Source organism: Chlamydotis macqueenii, chromosome 1, assembly GCF_036417535.1.
Source record: "Chlamydotis macqueenii isolate bChlMac1 chromosome 1, bChlMac1.mat, whole genome shotgun sequence".
Taxonomy (NCBI): domain Eukaryota; kingdom Metazoa; phylum Chordata; class Aves; order Otidiformes; family Otididae; genus Chlamydotis; species Chlamydotis macqueenii.
In genome coordinates, this window is record NC_141556.1 from 164,467,554 (window position 1) to 164,494,133 (window position 26,580).

At 40.5% G+C, this 26,580-nt stretch overlaps 1 protein-coding gene across 1 annotated transcript; it reads right to left on the reverse strand.

The window, feature by feature from the left end:
* Window positions 1–617: 617 nt before the first annotated feature.
* Window positions 618–6,236, reverse strand: SLITRK5 (SLIT and NTRK like family member 5). The gene is made up of 2 exons (XM_010126802.2): window positions 6,122–6,236; window positions 618–5,148 (listed from the first exon to the last, which is right to left on the reverse strand). Exon 2 carries the CDS (start codon window positions 5,138–5,140, stop codon window positions 2,252–2,254), a length of 2,889 nt encoding a protein of 962 aa, XP_010125104.2. The 5' UTR covers window positions 5,141–5,148; window positions 6,122–6,236; the 3' UTR covers window positions 618–2,251.
* Window positions 6,237–26,580: the final 20,344 nt, after the last annotated feature.

Here is a 26,580-nt window from a genome sequence, read left to right on the forward strand (position 1 = left end):
TTTTTCTTTCTTTTGCTTTTGCTTAGTGTGGGTGGCACAGAGGGAAGAACACATGCCAAAAAAACATTTATCTTGAATTCCAACAGACCAGTTACATAGCTTTGTTTTTGCAGAGTGACAGATCGTACGTGCATAGGAAAATCAGAACAGAACAGAGCCCTTTTGCAACAAAAGACATACTAGTGAACGACTCTGCAAAAAATACCAAGCATGATAACCTAATGAAGAAAGACAAAAACTGCGTGTGAAATATCACTTACTCTGTTCCATATAATAAAGAACACTTCAGCAAGGAAACAAAATGTAAATATAAAACTATCCTATTCAATATGTTTGTGAAACACATATCCGTGTGTCACTCTGTGACCCATGATACATATGCTGGTAATTACCGTATGTCGTGTTTTGAAAACAGACAACACAATGATGTTTTGCCTAAAAATGTTAGATCTTTCTGGTGAGCCAGAATTGCTAGTAAAGAGAATCCAATGTACAAACAGATTATTTTGGCAAGAAATTTTAAACTTCAGATACTCATTACTTCATGTTCTTACATTTGAAATATTTATCAAGTGTTTATTCAGAAACTATTAAAAAATCACATGTGCTGGGATACATATGAGACACCAGTTGTCCCATCTTACAGTAATGCTATGTTTATTAATAACCTTGCCATTGCCTGCTGCCCAAAGGGGTAAAGACATTGTATATAGATGAGTACAGTCCATCATTTGGTCTTTCAGGATGCCAGTAAACAAGCGGATCTGTATAAGTGCAATTGTACTTGACTAAACAATCAGAAACTGGCTACAACTGTTGTAAAATCATTATATTTTGGTTAACTAATTAAAAAAAAGGAAAAAAAAGGGAAAAAAAAACCAACCCTGACAAATAAAAGAATTAAACACTTTTTTTCTTGCTAAAATGAATGCCTTTTACACATTCCTCACTAATTTGCCCAACCAGATGCCTGAGCAGGAGGTTGCTAAAAGGTACACCTTTAAATAGAGAAACATTTTTGTTTCTATTGTGATCAGATTATATTACTTGGATTGTCTGTTAAGATTTGGTCATAATTGGCATTATCCATAATGTTTTAAAAGGTCCTCCTGATACTACATCAGCTTTGGAAAAAAGAGCTCTTGGTGTAGTGCAACGCTTTAAAGCAATCCACAGACTTTGGACCCCATCCTGAAAAAATAAAAAACACTTAAACATCCCAGTAATTTTACCTGTAAGAACAGTTCTGCGTTGTCTATCTTAACGCTTTGGGCATTTGACTAACTTTGCTCAATGAGTGAGTCTTATGGGACTACACACATCGGTAAAGTCGTTCATCTGCTTAAGTGCCTGCAGGATGAAGGCCTAAGCTGGGACTTCTTTCACAAGTAGAGATACTCAAGTAAGAAAGAATTTGCAGGATTAGGCCCTAAAATAGTGAAGGAAAGAGAAATGCTAATGTGCATATAAAAATAGGTGCTACAATAAAATATTTTTTTCATATTTCATCAATAAGTTATTTTCACTAACCAGTTATGGATCATATATCTCTGCACTCTTTAATGATTTGCCCACATATACAGTGATCCTTTTAAAGATCATAATATATATTTTTAATTCAAAAGTCCAGAAAGCATACAAACACATCCTTAAAAAAAGGAAACCTTGTATTAAAGTCGGGGTGTGCTAATCTCTCCATAAAAGCCATTTAGACTCACCCATGGCTAAAAGGGGAAAATGTGCGCTGTACTCTTCAATGAGAAAGAAAACAAAATTAAACAATGTCTGTACAAAAAAAAAAAAAAAAAAAAAAAGTGACCACGACTTTTATACTTGTAACCTGAATATAACCTGATGAGACCCTCCTGCCACCTTCCCCAAGCACACAGGGACACACGTACTACGCCAGTGTGGTGCCCAATTTACACAATAGGTGGTTTCCTACTTCTAAACATAGTAGAAGGGAAAAAAAAAAAAACACAAATGGAAAATAAAATAAAATAAACAGCACACCCTTTCAGAATCATTCCCCGAAGCTGTAAAATCCTGTGCCAAGGCACTTCACCCTACAATAAAATGAATTAAAGGGGGAAAAAAAGGAGGCGGGCGAGTGGGGGGAGGTCAGCATTTACGTTTCTTTGTTTTGCATGTGGTTGTTAAATACAAATACTCTATAGAAGGAGCTGCTGTTGTTGGCGGCGCGGGGGGGAGGGGGTGGGGGGATTGGGGAGGGGGCAGGGGAGGCTGTTTCTCAGAACTGGCTGAATGTGGTCTGTTTTTCCAGCACTTCGAGGTAGTCCGGCTCTGCGTTTAGTTTTGCTTTTAGCTCCAGGTACTCGTTCCTGTTGGGCTCTACATAGACAGTACTCGGGGGGCTGTAGAGCACCGTCTCCCGGAGCCTGCCGTCCCCCGGCCCCGGGTGCAAGTACTGATGGGCTCGCCTAAGGTCATAACTGGGGGAGTAGGTGTAGGCGGCGGGGACCTTGGGGTAGTCGGGGAGGGTGGAGCCGGGGGTGCCCAGCGCGGAGGAGGGCGAGTGTTTGTCGGGCTCCAAAATGCCCCTGTAAAAGCGGTCGGCGTCTTGCACCGGGGAGATCAGCTCCTCCCGCGGCTCGATGGTGCTCACGCTGTACGCGGGGCTGCGCGCCGGCGCATCCTCCCCGCCGGGTGCCGGCGGCGGCGGCGGGGGCGGTGGCGCGCTCCCGCCGGTTTGCAGGGGGTGGCCGCTGTAGGTGACCTTGAGCTCGTGGAGATCTTTGTAATCCTCTCCCGCGTTGCCCTCCCGGGAGCGGTAGATGGGGTTTTTGCACATGTGGCCCAGGGGATGCGGGATGTACTCGTAGACGTGGCCGGCGGGGGTCTTCACTTTGGGCAGCGCCGCGCCCCCTCCGCCGCCGCCGCCGCCTCCTCCACCGCCGCGGTGGGACGGGTGCTGCTGGAGGTGGGGGTGGTGATGGTGGTGGTGGCCGCCGCCGTAGACGCTGTACTGCATATTGAAGGAGCTCACGTCGGAGTTGTTGGCGCTGGCGTGGTCGCCCTGGCCTTTCTTGCGCCGCTTCATCACCAGGACGAAGAGCCCCGCCGCCACGAAGACGGACATGATGAAGACCAGCAGCAGGCTGAGAATCAGCACCGAGAGCGGCACCGAGGAGGCGCCGCCGCCGCCGGTCCCGCCCGCGGGCGCGGAGCCACCCGCCGCCGCCGTGCCGTTGAGGCGCACAGTGGAGGATGAGGGGGTGGTCCTGGCCGGCAGCTGGCCCGGGGACGGCGTAGGGGTAGAGACGACGATGTCCGAGTAGTCGGGGCACAGCAGCTCCACCCGGACAGCCCGCATGTCGCTCTGGGCGAACTTCTTGGGGGACTCGCAGATAACCTGGTCCACCAGGACACCGGTGTTGAGCTGCTCCAGCCACAGCTTCATGCCCACCACGTCGCAGGTGCAGTCCCAGGGGTTCTCGTGCAGGTCGATCTGCAGCAAGGATTTCAGCTGGTCCAGCACCCCGCTCACTGGCAGGTAGGAGAAGTGGTTGCTCCGCAGGCTCAGCCTGTAGAGAGACAGACCAGAAAAAATGTTCCCCGGCAAAGACCTCAGCAGATTGTTGTTCAGAAACAAAAGCTGGAGGTTGGGGACAGGTTCAAAGGTGCCTGCCTCTATCTCCCGGATGACGTTGTACTGCAGGAATAGGTACTGTAGGCTTTGCAGCCCGTAAAACAGCTCTGGGCTCAGCCGCTCAATCCGATTCCCATTCAGGTACAGCCTTCGCAAATTAGTTAAATCCCCAAAAGCCCGGTCCTGAATGACCGAGATCCGATTATTGCCCAGGTGCAGCAAATCCAGCCCAGTGGCATCCACAAAATCTGCCCTGCGTACCAGAGCAATGTAATTCTCCGTCAGATACATCTTTTTAGGGTTATAGGGTTTGGGCTGCAGTTCAGAAATGCTCTCAATCTTCCTCTCCTGACAATTGACGTTGAGGCCCAGGTCAGAAATCTGCAAGTTGCAAGTGCAGGCGGTGGGGCACTCCAAAGGCACCGGGGATTTGGTCTGGTAGGCAATGCTGGGGCCATAGTTGCTGTATCCCAAGTCTTTTGAGGGCAGGCGGGAAGTGGGACGCACCCTTGTCTTGTTGGGTTGGCGGGTCCCTTTGGGGGGCTTCAAGGGGGATTTGTAAACAGCTGAAGAAGAAGTGGCCACGGAGTTGACCGAAGCCGGGGTAGTGTGGAAATACCCTGTGGTGCTTAATGGTGTCTGTGGTCTCATTTCATAATCCGAGATGAGCCTCCTGGGGCAAAGCTCCTGCTTGGAAACTTCATCCAGGTCTCGACCATGTAAGCGGAAAGGGGTCTCACAAACCACATCTCCCACCAGAGCAGAGTAGGAGATACTGTCCAGCCAATCCTTTAGAGCAATCAACTCACAGGAGCAATTCCAGGGGTTTTCCTCCAGCTGCAGCTCCACCACTTTATCCATGTGCTGCAAAAGGCCCACATAGGGCAACAGCTTCAGCCGATTACCCCGCAGGTCCAGGTGAGTTAAGGGCACAAAGCGGAAAAGGTTGTTGGGCAAACTGGAGAGGAGGTTATCATTGAGAATCAGCACCTGCAGCAAATGCAGTTTGCTGAAGGCATTGGGTTCAATGATGCTAATATAATTATAATCAACTTGTAGGTATTCCAAACTCTCTAGCCCGAGGAAAGTGTCATCTCGTAAAAGTTCCAGCTTGTTGTTGTTCAGGTGCAGCCTCCTTAAACCTCTCAGACCATGAAAGGCCCCCGTTTCGATGTCCTGTATATCATTGCTCCCCAGATGCAAAATCGAAGCCCCCGTGTAATTGACAAACTGATTTGGGTACAACCTGTTCAAAAGGTTCCCGGACAACAAGAGGTGGTAGACAGGGAACCTCGGTGGACTAATCTCAAAAAGGCTGATGATCCCTCTGTTTTCACAGCTCACTGTTAAGATGCTGTCCTTCTCCTCACAAGGACATGCATTATCACAGATTTCCCCATAATACTCGATGCTTTCTGCCCACGAAAGAACTAGCGATGTTAAAGCAAATGCGATCATCTGCAGCATCCAGATATGCATTTTTTTGTTGAAGTCCTGTTCCAAAGTTACTGTAGAGCAGCAAGCGTACATTTTATTTCCTGTAAGGGCAAGGAGAAAAAAAAAAAAAGAAAAGCAGCATAATAGCATAGCCCCATAAAATTTAAGATGGACACAAAGTTCATATATATCTTCGGTGGGGTAGAGAAAGGATTGTTAATCAAACAAACAAAAAAAAAAAACACCAGACCCCTCTGTCACTTCTAATTCCCACACTTTTGAAAACTGGATGACATGCATTGATTAAAAGGTTGACGGGCAATTCCTAGTGAGTCAAATGCCTGCAGTGTTTAAAAAGGTGAGGTCACAGTAGGGATTGTTCTGGTTCTGTTCCTGTGGGATGCATTTCAATGCTTCCTTGGATTTCTTTTTTTTCACGACCGGTCCATAAATATACATAAAATGGCTGTCAGTTCAGTTTCACGGTTCTAATTTAAGAGAAATGAAGCACCATTTTACTAGGTTTCCCACCTCCCCTATTACCCAGCTCCCCCTTCCCTTCAGAACCTCCCCGGTGAACAGCGCACCAAGGTCTTCCCCTCCTTCTACCTTGGTTTTTAACCAGTGGTAGAAATGCCAAAGCCGGAATCCAAAGAAAAACGTTCAGTGCTGAAAACGGCAGCTTAATGCAACAGAGAGAATACTGACACATTCTCCACATCACCCATTTCTCAAAACTCTTTTATGCTTTTTTTTTTCCCTCTATAAATTTACAAAGCACACACCCGCCCACACAGACATCTCACTCACACACATACACACACGCTCTCACACTCTCACCCACCCAAGATGACTTTTGTGGCTGAATTCTTCACTAATGAAATGAAATAAGTTAGCCTCCTACTTCAGAGAGAAATTTTGTATCTATACAAGGAAATGATTTTAATTGACTTTATGCTATCCCCCTCCCCCCTCCCCCGAGTTACATACAATGTAACAGAGCTGACTGTCAAGCAGAGGTTTTCAGTTCTTACACACACACACTCCCTCAAAGAAAATTTTTTAACCACTCACCCAAAATTTGTGAAAAATGTAAAACATGTGGATCATCTTCAGAGTCTCAGCCATATCTGACATACCGCTTATTCCCAATATTCTCCAAAACTAGCCTGGTAGAAGTAGAGAGATCTAAATAGGTCTCATGAAAATATCTCATTGCCAAAACTCCAAGCTTCAGAGTTACTGATTATAAGCAGCGATGGCTGTCAGTACTCTTCATCCTTTAGGGGAGAAGATACCCAAACTGATTAAAAGCCAAGGAGGGTGGAAGGGAAACCCTGCCATTCACCTACGTCAGTAATTTAATACCAGAATTTCACCTAGCTGGAAACACATCCCATTTCCATTCCTTCTTGCAGTCTTTCTGACTCCTTGTGGCTTTCTTCTACTTCTACTAGTCTAAAAGCAATACGAAAAAGGAAAATAAATGCATTGTCTGAGTCGGTAGGGGAAGACTAATAAATCATCCAGGCTTAAATGCTGAGATCTTGGAGCAGGCTTGCATTTTCTATCGTCCACTTCAGAGCTCCAATCCTCATGCCATAACTCTGGTTTGGAGGAACACATCCTAAAAAACGGCAAGTCTCAGTATCGCAAGACAATCTCCTGTGGCATCAGGTTCAAGGCTGCAAATCTAGCACTTGCAGCAAAGGCAGTCATGCAGTAAGAAATCAGAAGTCTCAGCGAATCTCTCTCTAATTCCATCCAGACGTCAACTGGATCGGAATTACTCAAACCAAAAGGCTTCACTGCATAAAGGCAGCAGAAATCTTACTCAAAGGCATGTATCTAGCATATTCTTTCTTAGCTCGCTCAGATCCATTCATCCATTAACCGATAGTTCTTCAGAGGGGGAAAAAAAAAAAAAGGCATTGAAAATCTGCCCGGTCAGTGTTAAACTCCCAGCCATTTTACAACTTTAATTCAATTATGGTTAGCAAAGGAGGCAAATACAATATTCCCTCCCTCCTCCTTTCTCCCTTTGCCTGAGGAAGAAAAAAAAAAAAAAAGGAGGGGGGATGGGAGGTAAAGAAAATAAAGTTGTAGCTGGCTATATGCAAGGTTGCAATCGTGCCCTGGAAACCCCTCTGTGATGACTGCGTGCTGCTGTTCGCCAGCTCCCTACAGAGGTTCATATTGGAAGGGGGAAGGAGGAGGAGGCGAGAAGAGGAAAGGGGATTGCATGGGGATTTTTCGTGTGTGTGTGTGTGTGTGTGTGTGTGTGTGTATTTTTTTTTTTTTCCCCGAAGAGTTCAACCCTTAGATTACCGCACTGCATATCCGGCTCGAAGCATCTTTCAGTACCGCCGACAGCAGCAGCAGCCCGGCAGCCCCCGCCGGACTCTGCCACCCGGCTGAGCAGCACCCAGAGTTCGGAGAAATGGCTTTTTGGGGGGGCGGCGGCGAGGGGATACACGGGGGAGGGGTCGGGGGTGGAAAGCAACAGCAAGGGAAGACCCGGCGGTGAAGGGGCGGGGGGGGGGGGGGGAAGGAAGTGGGGAAGAAAAGAGAGAAGGAGAGCGCGAGAAAAGTCGACCCCAGTACTCACTTCGCCCGAAATCTCCAGGGCCCAAGCATGGTGGCAGCCCATGAAGGTGCCTGCCCACTGCGCGGAGCCGCCGGGGCGGCGGCGGAGGCGGCGGCGGAGGCGAGTATCGCAGCAGCCGGGGAGGCTTCGGTGCGGAACGCACGCAAACGCCCCCCGCGCGCAGGCGGCGCCCAGACACCAGAGCTCGCACAGGGGCGCACACGCACACACACACACACACGCGCGCACACACACGCACACACACACACGCACACAGGCGCGTGGCCGGGCAGCCGCGGGGGCGCGCGCCCCGCACGCGCGCTCCGGCGCGCGCCCGCACGGCGGGGGCGGGGGGGCGGCCGGCGCTGCGCCGCGCTCTCCCCGCCGCCACTGAGCGCAGCGCGGTGGGGGGTGGGGGGCGGTAGGAGGGGAGCGAGGGCGGGGCGGTGGCAGGGGTACGGGGAAGGAAAGAGGCGGCGGAGGGTGGCGGGGGAGGTGGAAAGGGGGTGGAGGGGAGGGGGGGGGGGCGCCGCGGCGGAGGGCCGCGGTCCAAAGCGGCGGGGCGGATGCCGCCGGTCACACGCAGAGGCGACAGGCACGCACCCCGCACTCACAGTCACACACCGCACAGGCGGAGGCGCAGGCACGCGCACATGCCGATACGGGCGCCGCGCTCCCGCCCCCGCCACACCCCCACCCCGCGCGCCCCGCGGCTGTACTCACACTTTCCCGGGCACGCGCCAACTTTCCCCGCGCTCCTCCGCCGCCCCGGGCGCAGCCCTCGCTTCTCCTCCACACCCCCGCGCCGTAGCTCCGCGGTAGGGAAGCAGCCCCGCACCGCCGCCGCCCCCCCCGCCTCTTCCCGCAGCGCTCGCTGGCCATGGCTGGGCGGCGCGGAACGGAGCGCAGCCGCATCTGCGGAGACCGTGGGGAACCGCGTAGTCGCGGTGAAAGGAAACAGCAGGTTCCGCTGCGCGCACCGTGGGAAAGCGGCAACGCGGGATGCGTGTGTCGGAGAGGGTTTATTTTACCCCTTCCCTCTGTCCACTCCCGCCAAGGGGCGCGGAAGGGATCGGCAGCGGTGGATGCAGCTAAGCGACTTCGGGCATGCCCCTCGTCCCCGCCCGGCCCGCCCCCCCAGGCACCAGCGGAGGCCGCGCCGGCGGCCGCGCTGCCGGCCCCGCTTCCGTGCGCTCCGGGCGGCCGCCGCCGCGGGGTCGGTGGGGCGCGGGCTGCCTCCCGCCGCCGCCGCCAGGTGGCAGCGCAGGGCGGCGGATGGGCCGCGGCGGCGGGCGCGGGGCGCCGCGGTGGGGAGTGTGCTGCTGGGCGGCGTCGGTGGCCGCGGTGCAGGGAGGGGAGGAAGCAGGCGAGGGTGTGCTGACTGCGCTCTCTTGGTTGCCGGTTGGGAGAAGAGCCGCTGTAGCGTCTGCATACCGAACGTGGAGGTTGTTTTTTTTTTCTATGGTGGTTTTTTTTTTTTGCGTTTAGCTTTTAGGTTTTATTTTCCGTGAAATTACGTATTTGATTGATCTTTAAAAAAATATTTAATTGCGTACATGCAAAGATGTGCACGTGTTCACGTTTGTGTATTGATTCCTGTTATGTGCTATGCACATTTGAGTATGTAAATCCAATCGACGTTATGTACACAGGAACGCGGGAATGCATAGCACAGAGGTTGGAATCCAGCTTTTACTCCAATGTAATGCTAGACATAGTTGTGTCTTCGTGGGTTTTCTTGTGGGAGTCTAAACACGGAAGAGGGAAGAATATTCTGCATATGATGCATGGATTCATCACGTCTATATCTTCAGCGGACCTCTGTCAGCTCATATGTTAACATCCTAACATGTCAAACCCAGGGATGATTGTAAAGAAACACTTTTTTCTTAATGCTCAGCCTTCCCCAAAAGGTGTATTTTTCTGTTTATGTGACTCACATCCTCTCTCCCTAGGCCCGAAACATGCAAGATCTGGTGTTTGGACAGAAGACAACTTTCTTAAATAAACCAGGTAATATTCCTGACTTTGTAGAAGCTTTTAGAAAGCTTCTCAGTGGGACCAAGTACTTACTTCTGTTATTAAAGAAACTCTGTCATTCCTGTTTTGATGCAAAACCGATTAATTCAATGGAAGGTTTTGAATGGCTTTAGATTGAGTTCCAAGATACTTCTTTTAGTTAGGAAAAGAATACCAAACCACACTGGGCACTTTTTTTTTCCCCACACACACTCTTTAAGGATTTTCTAATATTCCACGTGAAATATATTATGATAAAGGAATAAGAAGAATTCACAGTTAGTAATTAGTGATGTTTTACAGGAGTTTCTTATGCCCTCACTATTTTTGAGAAATATTTTTGTTTTGAGTTAATAATTCTGCATTTTGAATATATGGGAGCTTATGCATGTGTGCATGCATTTTTAAGGTCTGTATATTTACAACATCTGCCTGTGTTTCTACGCTATTTTTCTCTCTGAGACGCAAAATTAGACACAAATAAATACTTCTTTATTTAATAAAATATTCCCTCCAAGTTGTTAGACTACTAGATCATGCCGCGGTTCCATTAATACTTATTATGATTAACATTACATTTTTAGTAAAATACCTTAAAGTTCTGTACAGTTTTGCAGAATGTTTATTTCAATACGCATGACTAGCATGAGAGGGCACAGCTCTGTATCCCTTACTGAAATCAGTAAGGAATAAGACTCCATTTGAATGGAGTTCACATAGTCTCAAAGTATTCCTTACAGTGGAAACTTATAGCTGAATGTATCTGAATATTTGAACTAGAACTGTCATTGTAAACTTGAGCACACAAACATCAAACAATGAATGCTATATTTATGAGAAACAAAGAGGTCTTTATTACAATACTGTGTTGCCTTTTGCTAATTTATCTTTCATCTGCCTTTCATGAAACCAGGAGATCCTAAAAACCGCTAAACTGAAAAACTCAGGAGGAAAGTTGGAAGTAACTAACTCATATAATCTTCATAAGGAATACAAATAAAGAGACATGAATGAGGATGGAACAACAGAAAAGATAGATAAACAAAGGATATTATTAATACATATCTACAACAACTTGTAGTTGTACAGGTCTACCCCCTTTCTGTAGTACTTCAGTCAATAAGAGTAGCAGGAACAATGGATATAGCATGGGGAGCCAGACATTATGGTTCAACAGGAACATGAAGGTACCCATGTCATAGGTTAAGTATATTGGAACTGAAGGATATACACTGTTTAGGAAAGACAATGAAGGTGGTGAAATAATTTCATGTTACTACACTAAAAACTATTAAGAAGTAAAGACTCTCAAGTAAGAGTGCAATAAAGAAATTAGATTTGGGGATGGAAATGAGATTGTGTCTGCTTGAATGAAAATTGTTGAGTGAAGGGTAGGAAAAAAGCTTCGTGACGATGCAATCTAGTATGAATCTGCTTGTACAGAATTTGTCTGGATAAGAATGCCTACAAATACAGGAAAAAGTAAAAATTTATATTGTGTGGTTAAACAAATTTGTGTGATTTGTCATGGTCAAATAGCAGAAAAAAAGTTCAACCAGTGACGTTGGGGATTATATGAGTTTGGACATGATAGAGGATAGCTTCTTCTATGGAACAGACACTGAGCAAGCAAGAGGCAAGGATAACTTAGACTTAATTTTAGTGAATTATAGAATCTGCAGGAAAAACTGATGATAGAAAATAATCTTAAATCTGGTGGTTTTGAGCTTTTCCACTTCATGTGAAGTTGCAAAACAGAGAAATGTAGACAATCTGTAACTGCAGTCCAATGTTTCAGAAAGGCAAACTGAGAAACAAAAAAGTTTACTGAGACAGTCTTGAATGAGGAGCATCAGAATTAGAATTCAGATAAAGCGTAACATTACTTTATGTAAAAAATGCAAACACAGTTGAATGTTTACATTGGAGGAAAGAAGGAGAAATAAAAAAAAAAACAACCCAAACAACAAGGGTGATAAATAATTCCCAGAAGGTAAAAACCTGAAGCAGATTATTAACGGTAAGCACAAAAGTTATAAAGAATGGAAAAGAGATATTGATTAGCAAGGAGGAATATGCATCAATAATTAGAAGATATAAAACCAAACTGAGAATGGTCAGAAACCTTGATAAACCAAAGCCTGCACATCAAACTGAAATATAGGAAAAACTTCTTAAGCCATCTAAATAAAATAAGAACTTCAGAAGTGGAATGGATGTTAGAGGATGAGGTGGACATGAAGAATAAAATAGGCTTGGACTAAATAGTTACTGGAAAAGTGGCTTCTGATTCTGGTGAGACTGTATATGTATATTTTGGTATATAATGAAAGTAGGAATAGGGCAAGAAAAATCACATCATCAGCGTATCTGGTAATGTATGGCACAAGGATTTGGTCCAGAAAATTTCTGCCCTAGATTGCTGGAAGGATTGACACATGAAATGCAATTCCAGAAGTAAGCAAGTCTAAAATTTCCAAGAAACCTAGACAAGTGGACAGTGCATAATGTTGAGAGGAGAGTTATCTGAATGGGTGGAAGTCATTAGTGAACTTCCTTGCTGACCAGTTTTGAGCCCAGTCCTTTGTAATACACTCAGCACTGATTTGTAGACCATATAAAACTAGGGGTCTTGCTAAGAACCAGATAATCAAACAAGACAACTTCTGTATACACACATATATGTGTATATATATATGTGTACATATATACATGCACATACATACATATATATGTCTGTGTGTTGAAATATACATATATGTAAATATATATAAAACACTATCTAAATATTTACAAATCTAATGCTACTGTCAATATTTATACATTTAATTCATGTGTATCTATGTATTATTTTCTTTCGGCCTGGACTGATAGGAATGGTGTGAAATTGAATAATGCAACCTACAAAGTCATGAATGAAAACTTTTGCTTGAAATGGAAACTTTGCATGAATGAAAACTGGGAAGATCCAATTTTATACAAAAGACTGAAAAATCTGAAGGTACTGATGAATCGGAAAATGCCTATATGTTGCCATTATAAAAGAAGTGGTGATATAAAGGAAAAGAGAAATGTGATTCTGTGATGTATTAGGCAGGTATGTCTTAATAGGTGGGAAGGTGTTAATGCTATTGCAAAGGATGCTTTTTTTCATTAGTTCCTGTTGTATTATGCATAGTTCTAGTCATACATCCAAAGAAGATCTTAAAATGAAATTTAAAGATCAGAAAGAAACTAGGATAATTTGGGCTTGGAAAATGTGTCTCCAGAAGAGAGTTGTTTTGTTTGGTTTTTTTTCTTTTTTTAAAGCATGCATAGCCAAACAGATATTAAAAGGACATGTGATTCCTTACACATGCATTTTTAGTTAAATACTAAAAAAGACAGTGCTTTTGAACTAAAGAGTGATGTTGGCATGCTATCAAATACTTATATATTGATTATATTTCAACATAGCCTAGAAATGTGAAGAAATTCACTGACCATCTGAGAAGTGAGATACTTGAAAGGTCTTCCAAAGAGGCAATCAGGCCAATAAACCAAAGCTGTTTTAAGATAGAACTGGAAAAGCTTGCAGAAAATATTGTGTAACTGAATGGGACAGTTCCTGTTAGGAAAATGACATTTGTGCCAAGTAGGGAAGGAAAGGGCGTTTTGAAGAAGGTGGAATATAGTTGTTCCACGTTTATACTGTATCTGTTCCCTGCCTCAGGGCTTACCGCAGGCTCTCAGGTCAGGAAGGATGTTTTCTCCCTTTATTGTATATTTTAGATTCTGAGTTCTGTTAATTTCTTTCTGTTAATTTCTTTTGTTCTCCTTTTTACAGTGGGACATGTTTTAATTCCTAGAACATTTTGCAAACAATTTATAATGTGTTTCCTCCTATTGCAGGGGCCTCAGTATACCGTTGGCGGTGCCCTTTTTCCGCTTCTTCCCCTCTTTTTTCTTCTTCCCCAAGGAACATTAGAGGTCTAGCTTTTGGTCTTTACTGCAAAAGAAAGGACTTTGAGTCAGTATTGGAAAGTGGATAAATACTAAAATACTATCTAGAGTAAAAATTCTCTAAACCTTTTTTTTTTTTTTCCCCACTATGTATCTAGTATATGGTATCCCACTACTGTGAGGATGCATAAATTTAGATAGTTCCTTCCAGCTCTGTGTTCCTATTCTTTCTATTACTAGCTCTTAAGAAAATGATATTAAACTCGTTCCATTCTCCCAAAAATACTAGATAAACTTTCAGCATTTTCAATAGGACAGGAATAGCTTAAATGACATATAGGAAAAAAAAATATCTAAAATTTACTGAACTGTTCTATCATTATATCTGACTTTTCATCTCCTTTATCTCCTTGCTGTACTTCAAATTATCAAATAGTTAAAATTGTGTTACATCAAATATGTCTAATATTTGGTATATAAATATATACATAATAACTGAAATAAAAGGATTTCGATTTCATGTGGATCTGAACACTTCCTCTGGGGTAGCTTCTTAGTTTTTCTGGTGGAAATTGTAGGATAGGAATCATACAGGGATTTATTCATATTCTTACACACAAGGGTAGCCCTAAGGCATAAATCTGTTAAGTTATTCTTCTTTTCTTTATGCTTTAATTTTCTTACAGTAAGTAAAACAGATTTAACAGGAGAAACTTAGAGAATTTTTCTGTCTTACTGGTTAAAACCAGGAGAAGCTAGGTTAAAATGTTTACTCGAGATTAGTTAATATCAATTTGAATATGGCGAGTATATTATCCTCAAACATAGAAACTGACTTATCACATTCCTATTCACTTTGGGGGAATTAAGCATCCCATGAGAGTTCCTATTGAACTGTTCCTCACAAGCAAAACAAGCAGGGGAAGTCAGAAATTGAAAAGCAGTGATTATGTATAAATTAGGCTTCTCAGTGACTCAGTAGAAACAGCACTAATGTGATTCCTAATGTCTATGAAAAAAATGCTGTCCAGTTAAATGTTATTGGCAATAAAATATGCAGCAAAGAATATAGGTCCTTGAGGTACATAAAGGTACCCAGCAAGAACGTTGGCAGTCTCGATGGTTCTGAATACTGGATCTAGACACTGTAAATGATAGGTAGGAGCATTTATATATATATATTTTTAATAAACTTAGCCCTGTGTGACTATAATGATGCTTAGCTTTGTGTTTTATCATTTGAAAAATTTTGCCTGAGAATAATCAGTTGTTTTCCTTTTTTTTTTTTTTGGAAGTGTTGTTTAAGACAACCTATCTATGTGCACAGTAATTTATAAAAGTTTTAAAAAAGAAAGGTCAATCCTCAATTTGATTTCTAAAAAACAAATCCAGTCTTATGGATTTCTACATCATATGTTTAAGCATATATTTACAAAATATAAACAAAATACATGTTATTTTCACATATTTATATACATGTATTCACTTAATAACATAGAATAGGCTGATTCTTAATAAGACAGTTTGGTCTTAAGCTAAGATATATATGAAACTTTATTTACCCAATGATAATTAAAAATCAATCTATTACTTAATCATTCTACCTAATGGGCACTATAACTGTATTATGTTGCATTAAATGGAAGTGAAGAATGTTTTGTTTTGTTTTAAGTAAGTGAACTCACTCCAGTAAAAGTAGAAGCCTTACAACGAACTGTTCTAGCATGTTCTGGCTATTCATTGTGATCTGGCTTTCCTACCAGTGGTGACTTCTCCAAGTCTTATGACTTGGGGAGTTTTCATCAGTTGTTGCCACTAGGTGTCCCTATATGCACCTCTGTGCACGGAAATGCTTAATGACAACATTAACTGAAAGACAAGAAGAGAAATTGAGTGGGAGGAGTAGAAAACAGGACAGTAAACTTTCTTTCTGAGTTTTAGAGTTCTATTTGGCAACATTTTACACATTATTGAAGAAGACATATTAATAGATTCATGATTATACAGTTAGATTTCAAAACAAACTTAAAAAAAAAAACCCTAGATATTAATGTAATCTTTGGTATTACGTAGTTACATATATAAAATGGGAAAAAAAATCCTCTGAAACCATGTCAGTTTAAGTTTTATATTTGGTAAATTTATTATAATTTGTAAATTATTCATACAGTTCGGTATAAAAATAGATTTTCAGATAGTAAATTTTTAAATAATTATGTATGTCTAAGAATGGTGAAGAAACATGTATATTGTGTTTAGCATCTTTAGAGTATCCTGATAAATGGGATGTTTCAAGAATTAAAGGCTTTTGATGGCTTGTACAGCCATCTAATCCTTACAGTCAATGTTTAAATAGATCACTAGTAATATAAAATCATTTTGTTTATACCGTAAGTCTTTTCATAATCAAGTTGTTATTACATGTTATGCAAACATTCTTCTAGTAGGCCAGTTGTTTAATCAAAGTTAGCAGCAATTCTGACACGAGAGCTTTATGATTTTTTTTTCCTAAAGAAAAGGAAAAATGCAAAATGTGAAGATATATTCTTTCAGTTATAATAAACAAGGTCCTTGAACAGACACCTCAGAGGATTAAATAATTATTTCCTGTAACATCAAAAGGCAGCAGATACCACACTGAGGGCTAGATTATAGTGATATTGCCTGGAAACCAGGATTTCTAGAGCAGTGCCTTCTCTTTTTCAAAATACAAACGTTTACTTAAAAAACAGACAAACAAACAAACAAGCAAGCTTTCACCCTGCTCACTGCTATTCAAAACATGACTACAGAAAAGCTACTTTTCTGAACCTGCAGTCAGTAATCCTGAAACTGTAATTCTGAGCTTACTTCTTTTGAACTTGTAGCAAACAAATCTTTTTTTTTTTGGAGATGTTAGCACTGTTGAACAGTTTACTACTGGACATTTGGATCTCACAGAGTCTAAGAATTTGGGATTAGGGAAAGAGATTTTATTTTAAAGGTCTTTATTAACAACGTAATTTTATTGGAATGTCTGTATTGATTTTAAGAGAGTCATGGTCTTGGTTTAAAATTTGAGTCCACAGTCTTTTAGTACAAATGTGAGAGAGTTGCAAGTCCACTGCACTGAAAACTCATGAATTGATGAATGCATTAACGAACCATAGCTTGTTATTCTTAGTCAGCCTTGTCTACTTCATGTTACTGTTTCTTCTTTGTGAGTAAGCTGACTGAAATCACAGTGAAAGCGACTTGTGTAAAGACAGATATGATAACCTGGTACTGGGTTTGGTTTTTCACTTGCATATTTTAAATTCAATTAAATTACTCTGTTTAGTTGACAAGACTGAGTGTTGGCAGATCAAGAAAGCTATGACATAAATTTCTTAGCAAACTGAAAATCCATCTTTAAAGATAATGTAGTGTGGTCCTATATTCTTTGAACCACAAGCTAGGATCAGGTTACCCTGAGCATCTTATTGATTACAATTTTTATGGTAGTGCATGGGATATAGGGACTGACCTTCTCTTTCTTTACTCTGTTAGCTTACTAATTAATGTAACTGACAATCAGTTTAAAATTTCTGTAAAAATAGACAGTGGAAGGAGGAAGACTGATCCTTTACTGTTCAAAATGAAGAAGTAGAACATGATTTGTAATAAAGAGATTTTGACCATTATTATAGACTAGTGGAAAACACAAGTAAGAATTTCCTTGTGTTTTATTATCAGTAAAATAACTGAATAATACCAGTGTTTTATTAGTTTACCAGTGAGGTTATTAGTTGTGAATAATAGTAGTGATATCTATAAGAAAAACATCTGTCTTGTGTATATTATCTATATAAAGTATACAGATATCTTGCAAGATACTAAAAATGTAACACATTGAATAAAAAGAAAAAAAAACAGTCATAATAACTATATGATACACTTCGGTTAAGAATATCAAAATGCCCTGCAAACATTAAGTCTTATTCTATTGCTAATTATAATAATACACCAAGCACCCTTTTACACTGTCTATTAAAGAGAAATATAGTTACAATCTTCAGAGAAAAAAATTGCTGCTAAGCAGTTTATTTCTGCATAGAAGTGATATCAAATTTATGATTTAATATTGTTTCAACTCTAGATTTCTATACATGTCCCTGTGGAACATGAATGTGCTACAAAGCTTATGTAGAAAGCCACATGAGATTTTACTCTGTTTATTGCTACTACAGTGATACCTAATAGTTGCAAATGGCATCTGGATTCTCCATTAGAGATATCTAATCAGATACTCTCAATACATTTTGACATATCACAATGTGTGACTTAGAGAAAAATCCGTTGGAGTGAGAGTATCAGTCCTCTTGAAATCCAGTGGTAACGGAATAGTGTAAAGTTACTTAACTGTACATGGCTACCTGGAAATTTGCAGCCAAAGTAGAAAATGCAGTTGAAGGAGAGGTGAAAGGAAATATTATTCCCAGTTTTCATTTCAGGAACTGGAGCGAAATGAGATCAGTTAACTGAAATGTTGCAAATGGAATATGGAATACTTTATTGAACGAATTAAATTCATTTCTCAGAGCTCCCTCTACAATATCTCATCTGGAAAATTAATCTAACTCTTAATATAGTAAAATGTTGGAAATGTTTATTGTCCTTTTGTGTCTTGCTTCAATAAATAAAAAATAATTTAATAAATAACAGTATCAGTATTAAATCACGAAGTCTGTCTTAGCTAAGATAAACTTTAGTATTTTGAAGCCTGTGTATGTTCTGCAAGCTGCAAGAAGTTGTCTTCCTTTACAAAATGTTACCTGCTTCTGAAATACATCTATGCAGTGCTAAATGAACTTAAAAAAAAAATTCCTTTCACTTGAACAGTCTCACAGCTATTGTAGGAAAGGCAAGAAATATTTTACTTAACTTTATAAAATGAAACACCCTTTTTAAAGGCAGACAGGTACCATGTTTTGAAATAGTCTCACTGGGCAACTATGCACGGTGTCTAAATCAGGGCCAGTGAATCTTAAATACTATCCTATAGATAATGATGTGAAATTGGCATCTCCAAAGCATGTTTCTACTTAAGTGACCTAAAGTCTGCTCTAAATACATCTCCCTCTCTACTGATTGTGGTGACATAATGCATTTAGCTTAGTGTCTGAGGTGATACCTAAAATCAAGTGGGCTTAATACATACTTAGTGAATGGTCAGTCAGTGTATAAAAATCAGAGATACTTAAATATAACTGTAAAGAGATTAACATATATTTACACTTTATGTCATCTGTAGTCTTATTGACCAGAGTGGGACTTTTTTTTGAGAAATATACTGTTACTAATCATGAGCCAGATACATAAAATTCACACTTGCATTAGCAAAAATACTTTTAAAAACTTCGTATTAAAGGAAACATCTTAAGTTCTCTTTCAGAAAATAGTCTATATCGTCACCAGCAAATGCACATAAAAATTTCGATGTGACTAAGTTTATTTTATGTAGTTATATCTATAATAATACTTTTTTTTGTTTGTTTTTTATTCTGTTAAATTGATGTGGATGAACATACAGATTGTGGAACTTGCTGTTAGCATTAATGCTGTGATAGTAGACCTATGTAGCCAGAAGTGGGGATTTTTGTTTGTTTCCTTTTTTTTTCTGTTATACATGGATTAAAATGTCATGTGGATGCCATAATTAGAAATCAATTTCCTTACTCTGTGCTTATGTTTTCTAATCATAGCAATTACTATTTAGTCAACAAATTATGTTTAATGAAAAGAGTTTTCTGTTAATTCATATTTTATTTTCTTTCATTACATATTCCATTGTTTTTAATAATATTTTAAACCTGCATTTTTTGTTTGCATACAGTTAATAGAGCTCAATGATTAACCTTCACATCCAAGATAAAATGAATTAAGTGTTTTTTGTTATGTTGAAAGGAAAGTATAACAAAAACATAAAAATGCTGTTATCAGCCTTGCCAATGAAATTTGCAGATTTGTCTGTATATCCAGGACAGTGGCTGCCACATGATTGATCAGTAATGGCTGCTGACTACCACATAATTGAATTTGCTACACTAACACTCAAAATGCTACTATAAAACATACATGGTTTATTTTCTATTTCTGCTTTTGATAAAAACTGATTTAATTGATTTGTGTGTCCCATATGTATCTTCACTCCAAATTCTTAGGCAGAATCATGAAAAACCTTCTCACTCTTCTAGACGTCACAAGTGTGTAATCCCTTGTCATTCATCATATGCTGCTTCTTACAGAATACTCTTTCAAATAAAGAGTATATTTTAAAATATAATGTCTATTACTTATGTAGAATAAGAAGTAATAAATATTTTCGTCTTGCAGAAAAACCTCTGTATCATGGATTCATGTTGTATTATCATATAGCTGCTGCACAGCAAATTAATAATCTTTTATGTTTATTTAGCACATACTATTTTGATATGCCTCCATCTGGTTTTGGTTTCTCTTTCTAATCTTTATTAAACTGCAGTTATAATTTAAAAAAAAATTGTTAATACTTTCAGATTGTTAAGGCATAACCATATTACTACAATTTACTTTTCTTTTTCCAATCAAATTCTCTTTGTGTTTTATTGCAGAGTTTCCTAACTTACATAAGTCTCATTTTGAACGAAATTATGACATTATGAGTAACATTTCACTCCACTGATACTCCATTGATTAGTCCAGAAAAATGGAAGCCCAAGTAACAAAATCTGTGAGCAGAGAGACTTCACTTTTCTTTTTGGTACTTCTCCATTGAAAGTTTATATTTTTACTTTTCCAAGTGTTGTAATAGGTGACATTGACCCCCCTTTCCCAAATCCTGTCCATAATATGCCCTGCATCTATGCAAGTTAAGATTTAAGCCTAAACCACCTATAGGTTCTTCACTCATAAATCTGTTCCCCTTTCTGAGTTCTACCTTGCAGAACATGATGCCAGTGGACAGTCAAAGAAGTAATACAGAACTTTTAAATTGTTCTAAGAAAATTAATTTTTAAAAAAATTATTATTATTTCATCATTGCTCCAAATATAATTTTCTTCTTCTTTTTGCAAGTAGGAATAAAAATTTCATGTCTGAAATATAAGGAATAGCTCTGGAAATGCCATGCAGTTTTGTTTCATCATTGTCATACCTGCAAAAGTTATTTATTACCTTGAATACTCTTCCACTATGTATAGAATATATAAGTATATAATCCTTCCAGTAGTTTTTTTCATGAACAAAACTGTTAATTAAAGCTGTTAATTTACAGCTTTAAAGTGTTTGTTTAGACATCTGACATGTACATTAGATAAATTAATGACAAAGAAAATGCATCACGTTTGCTTATTATTCTCATTGTTGTTTACTCTCTTTTTTTTTACATAAGTTTCAGGAAAAGTTTCTCGATAACAATAGATTACAAAGCTAAAATGCATTTAGTAGTAACTTAAGTTAAACCTATGAATAGGTTCAGGTATTTGCATGCTAAAAGGGAGCTGAGATGGACGTCAGGTAAATTAGAATATAGTTGTGCTGGTTTTGGCTGAAATAGGGTAAATTTTCTTCATGGTAGCTAGCACAGGGCTATGTTTTGCATTTGTGATGAAAACGGTGTTGATAACACAGGGGTGTTTTAGTTACTGCTGAGCAGTGCTTACACAGAGTTAAAGCCTTTTCTGCTTCTCACACCACCCCACCAGCAAGTTGACTGGGGGTATACAAGAAGCTGGGAGGGGACACAGCTGAGACTGCTGACCCTAGCTGACCAGAGGGATATATATATCTCTTAATATACCAAAGCATATAAAGCTGGAGAAAGAAGAAGGAAGGAGGGGACATTCAGAGTTATGGTGTTTATCTACTTATGTAATTATTACACGTGATGGAACCCTGCTTTCCTGGAGATGGCTGAACACCTGCTTGCCTCATGAATTCCTTCTTTTGCTTTGCTTATGTGTGCAGCTTTTGTTTTACCTATTAAACCGTCTTTTTCTCAATCCATGAGTTTTCTCACTTTTACTCTTCCAAGTCTCTCATGCCACGGTAGAGGGGGAATGAGCGAGCGGCTGTGTGATGCTTAGTTGCCAGCTTGGGTTCAACAACGACAATAATTCAAAACAGTTCTGCTCAATCCTACTGTGACATCTAACCCTGAAGAGCAAGAAATTGCTCCTGTGGGAGACTATCTGTTCTTACCAGAAAAACTCAAGCACAGCAAATAGGTACTGGAACCTGTTTTAAGAGGCTTATTTGCTCTAGGCTGCCTCTGTACTTAATGATAAACAGGTGTTAAAAGCCTCCTTAAGAACTGAATCACCCTCTCAAGACAGCTATTTCTTTCAATTGACTATGTCCCTTTGTCCCTCAGGGGAAAGTAGAGATCTAAAGTAATTTAAAGGCTCATTTAAGTGCTGAAAGCTAGATGGAAGAAACTCAAGTTCAAGAAGCTATTTTTTTGACTGTACTAGGACTCACTAAAAATGAGTAAGCATACATGCTGCTAAAGTCAGGTTTGGAAATTAAGAGAAGCAGCTTACATGAAAGATCTATACTATTATGTTATCTTCCTTAAAGGTTAGTAATGAGAAATATGAGTTTGAGATTATGTCTGTGGGAAGTCTTTAATTATAAAACAGATGAATTATCAAATCTGAGGGACAAAAGAATCTGAGGCAGACAAAAATTGTTTGATTGAGTCAGACCGCTAACAGAACTTTTTTATTAACCTGTATCAAAATGTTCCATGATGTGTTATAATTAAGTACAAGCCTGTTCAAGAGTTAATTAGGCTTACATTCCCCCGTTCATATCTCCTAAAAGAAAAACAGTGCACATGAGAAATTCACACTTAGTTGCTGAGGTGTTGTAGGTCTTAAAAGCAACTCATGACTTCAAATCTCTTCATTGCTCTGCTGGGTTTTTGCCAGTGCTGTTTTCTGACCATCTAATTTTTTGTTGTAGTCCATCTGGTTTTGGAGCATGGAGAGTTAGAAGCCATCTCTTGTCAAATATATAACATGAATAAATATATATCATGAGTGACATGCCATACTTGCACCACATATCACCTATATCCTAATATCTACCACAGAAAGGTCTTCTAAGAGGTCTTTCCTTGTCATATCCTTCAACATATATATATATATACTCCAACAAGGAAGTAATATCCTTTATAATGCTTATACCAATTCAGAGAGTGAGGAATATATCTTCTCTCTCAAGCCTTAACATTGTGACTCATCACAACTACCTTGTCCTGACTTCAACCATCAACAATTTAACTAGATAATGGAACTTAGACTGATACTGATACCAGATAATGACACTTATGCTGATACTGAGGATGCTGGAAATACCTAATGTTGGGTTAGTACTACATTTTTGGCAGGTATAAAATTGGTTTTTCAAGATAAATTAAAAACAACTACCATTTAAAGGCATTGGCTTTAGTGCCAGCTCACAGCATTTTCAGTCTAAATGCTATCAGCTAATATTAAGGAACTTTGCATGGAGAATTATGGGTTGGGTTTTTTTTTTGTGAAACCTTACAATATTCTGAAAACTGCTAATGGATTTTACTTTATTTCTTCTTGGTATTCTGTTGTTGCTAGTCTGTTGATTGTGACATTGTTCTGGCTTCTTTATAAAACATCTAATAGCATTTGTTTCTGCCACAAATCCTATATTTATTTTATTATATAAAATATATTTTCTATGCTTAAGTTCATATGTTGGTGTTTTTTAATTTTTTTTTTTCTTTCCAACTCTGTCTCTGAACATCAATGTAATGTGATATCAAATTATTGGTTTTACAGATCATTAAAAATGGAGTATTTGGCTCAGCTGTCCCAAATATTTCATTCAAGGACCATTCCAGGAAGAGTATACCACTCACAGCATGCTATTTTATTGTAAAATGTGGTGAGACTATTCCTTTGATATAGAAATTCAGAGACCGGTGAACTTGATAACATGAGTTTAATGGGCTTTTCAAATTGACAGGTTTCAAAGTCACTTCTTCCCAGTCAGAGGAAGCTCTGAGTGTAGCAAGCTAGGCTTTTATATTTTGTGATGCTATTTTAGGGTCTAAACCTTTAATATTTTTACTGTATTTCATTTGACTTATTTACACATCCTTTTAAAATTTGTAGTAGTCAGTTAATAATCTTTCAAATAATATAAGCAGCCTTAGCCTGACATTCCACTCCAGGAATGCCTTTTTGGTCACTGACTGTTCAATTCATTCATATAGTAGTTCAGAATGACCTTTTCAAACTAAACAAACAAGAGCAGGGTTACTTTTTCAGTGATTTAGATTAACGAATATAAAAAGAGCTGTATGAAGCTGCAATGCTTAGATGCTTAGCAAAGTGGTTATCAATGTTGGCTAGATCCTCCACATACTGACAACACTTTTTAAAAAAGTAACGGTTTCTTTTGGTGACTTTTTTTTTACCAAAGGTAAGAAATTACTCAATAACAGAAGGTCAATGCTTGCAGTTACATTTTCAAGTTTAAAATATATATTTGTAAACAGCATAGAGTTTACAAAGATCTGAAAAAGATAAATTTGCAGTCAGAGGAAAAATCCTCTTCAGTTCTATCAGAATAGAATGCACAGATATTATTTGCTTTCCTTCCACCTCACATGCCTATCTTACTTTTTCAGTGGAGAATAAATGATCATAATTACCAGACTCTTGAATATTCTCATGTAAATAGAAAGCAATTCCAAAGACTCTAAAGATTAATGTGAGATGAACTTTGAGATCCAGATGAAGTTTACTGTGTGGCATTTTATGTTTCCAGCTGATCACTTGTTTTGCAAGATGCTCTCTATTAAAATGCCAGGATACGTAAATGCACCAGACTGTAATTGCCAAAACTTTTAACTGAATAAGACTTTAGAATTCACAGTATGGAATTTGCTACTTCTCTGTGAGTTAACTTTGTGATGAGGATAATTTAGTTCTTTGAAATTAGCTAGTTAGTATATACAGAAAAATTCTGAATACATTCTGACATACCTACTTGTTCTGGTTTTGTTAGTGAGGGGGGGCCTAAGGTGGTAGCTTCTGTAGGAAACTGCTAGAAGTCGCTCCCCTTTGTTCAGTGGACTCGGCCGGGCCTAGGGTGGACCCGCTGCTGGCCAAGGCCGAGCCAATTGGTAGCAGAATGTCCCATGATAACGCCTCTGCGATAACGTATTTAAGTAGGGGAAAACAGGAAAAAGAGGAGGAGAAGATGTGAAGCAGCTGAGTGGGGGGCAGAGAGGGGGAGGCACGAGCCTCATGGGCCTTGCAGGCCTCACCCTCTGGCCTCCCGCCGGGCAGCCGACTGGGCCCAACTCGGCCCGGCCCGGCTGCAAGAAGTGGAGAGGAGATGAGAAGTGAATAAGATGTAAAAAGGATCCTGAGAGACGTCTGCCAGCCTGTTGTGAGGAACGGCTGCAGACGCCAAGGTCAGTGAAGAAGGAGGGGGAGGAGTAATATGGCTCCTGGCCAAGATTCCTCTGCAACTCGTGGTGAAGACCATGGTGGAGCAGGTTGTCCCCCTACAGCCCATGGAGGTCCACGGAGGGGCAGAGATCCACCTGCAGCCCGTGGAGGACCCCACGCCAGAGCAGGTGGAGGCCTGAAGGCAGCTGTGGCCCGTGGAGGGCCCGCTGGGACAGCTGTTCTAGAGGGACTGCACCCCGTGGAAGAGATGACCCACGCCGGAGCAGTTTCACGAAGGACTGTGGCCCATGGGAGGGACCCCACGCTGGAGCAGAGGAGGAATGCGAGGAGTTCTTCCCCTGACGATGATACAGCGGCGTAAAACAACGTGTGATGAACTGACCGCGACCCCCATTCCCTTTTCCCTCCCCCCGTGCCGCTCAGGAGGGGAAGGTAGTAGAGATAATGTTAAGCCCGGGAAGAGGGAGGGGTGGGGGGAGGTTATCTTGTTCCCTGTCTCATTCTCCTGCTAGTTTTAGAAATAAATGAATAGTTTTCCCCAAGTCGAGTCTGTTTTGCCCGTGACGGTAACTTTAAGGATTTCTCCCCGTCCTTATCTCAAACCTTGAGCTGTTTTTTTTCTTATATCATCTCCTCCTATTCTCTTGGAGGGTGTGGGGAGCGAGAGAGAGACTGCGTAGTCTGGTCCTGATCAGGGCTGAACTACGACACTACTACATGCTGAAAAATACTGAAAAAGAGTCTTTTCCTAATGAATTGTACTGAGCAGGATCATTTTAATTCTTACATGCATTTTTTTTTTCTGAGATAAATGCTCCTGTTCTCTTTCATGTTTTCTATATTGCAGATATTGGAAAGTAATAGTACAAGGGCAAATGCTTACACTTGCCTTTGTTTCATATAGCCTGTGGTCACATCGTATTTCAAAAGTAGTATTGAATCTGCTTCTCCCAAAGATCTTTAAGGTTGATTTGACCCCTGAATAATGTTCTTCCCCACTGAAAACTGATACAACTGCATGATAAGGGAGGAAAACATTTGCAGCATCAGTTCAAGAGAAACATGAAGAGGAGTGGCTCTGCAGATGGCACAGTGCATATGAAGGTCCTAGAGGTGTAACTCTCCTGTATGCTTATGTACATGTGTATGTGTCTGCGTGTATGTATAAGAGAGCATATAAATTTATGTCTCCTATATTATATCTACAGGTATAATTCTGTCTTTTTTTTGGGGGTGCACCTTACTATCCAGTAGTAATGAATCATTCCTTACTCATCTGCCTTGTTTGAGGCAACCTTACAACTGCAGAGGAAAAGTGATCAAACAGTTCCTCAAAACACAGTGGCTGCATTTTCTCTTTGCCTACATGCAGGGTATGTGAATATAGGTGTAATTTTTTCTGCACACTCTATTACTAATTTGATCTCGTAACAATAAAGCAGAATCTGCCTTTTTGGATGAAATTTTCATGCCTACATCACACAGGGGTGCATGCTTAATAAGTTTGAGTATTTTGAAAATTC

Bases quoted from the DNA above. Each gene is read 5' to 3' on its own strand.
- SLITRK5 (XM_010126802.2), bottom strand. From the start codon at position 5,140: ATGTACGCTTGCTGCTCTACAGTAACTTTGGAACAGGACTTCAACAAA.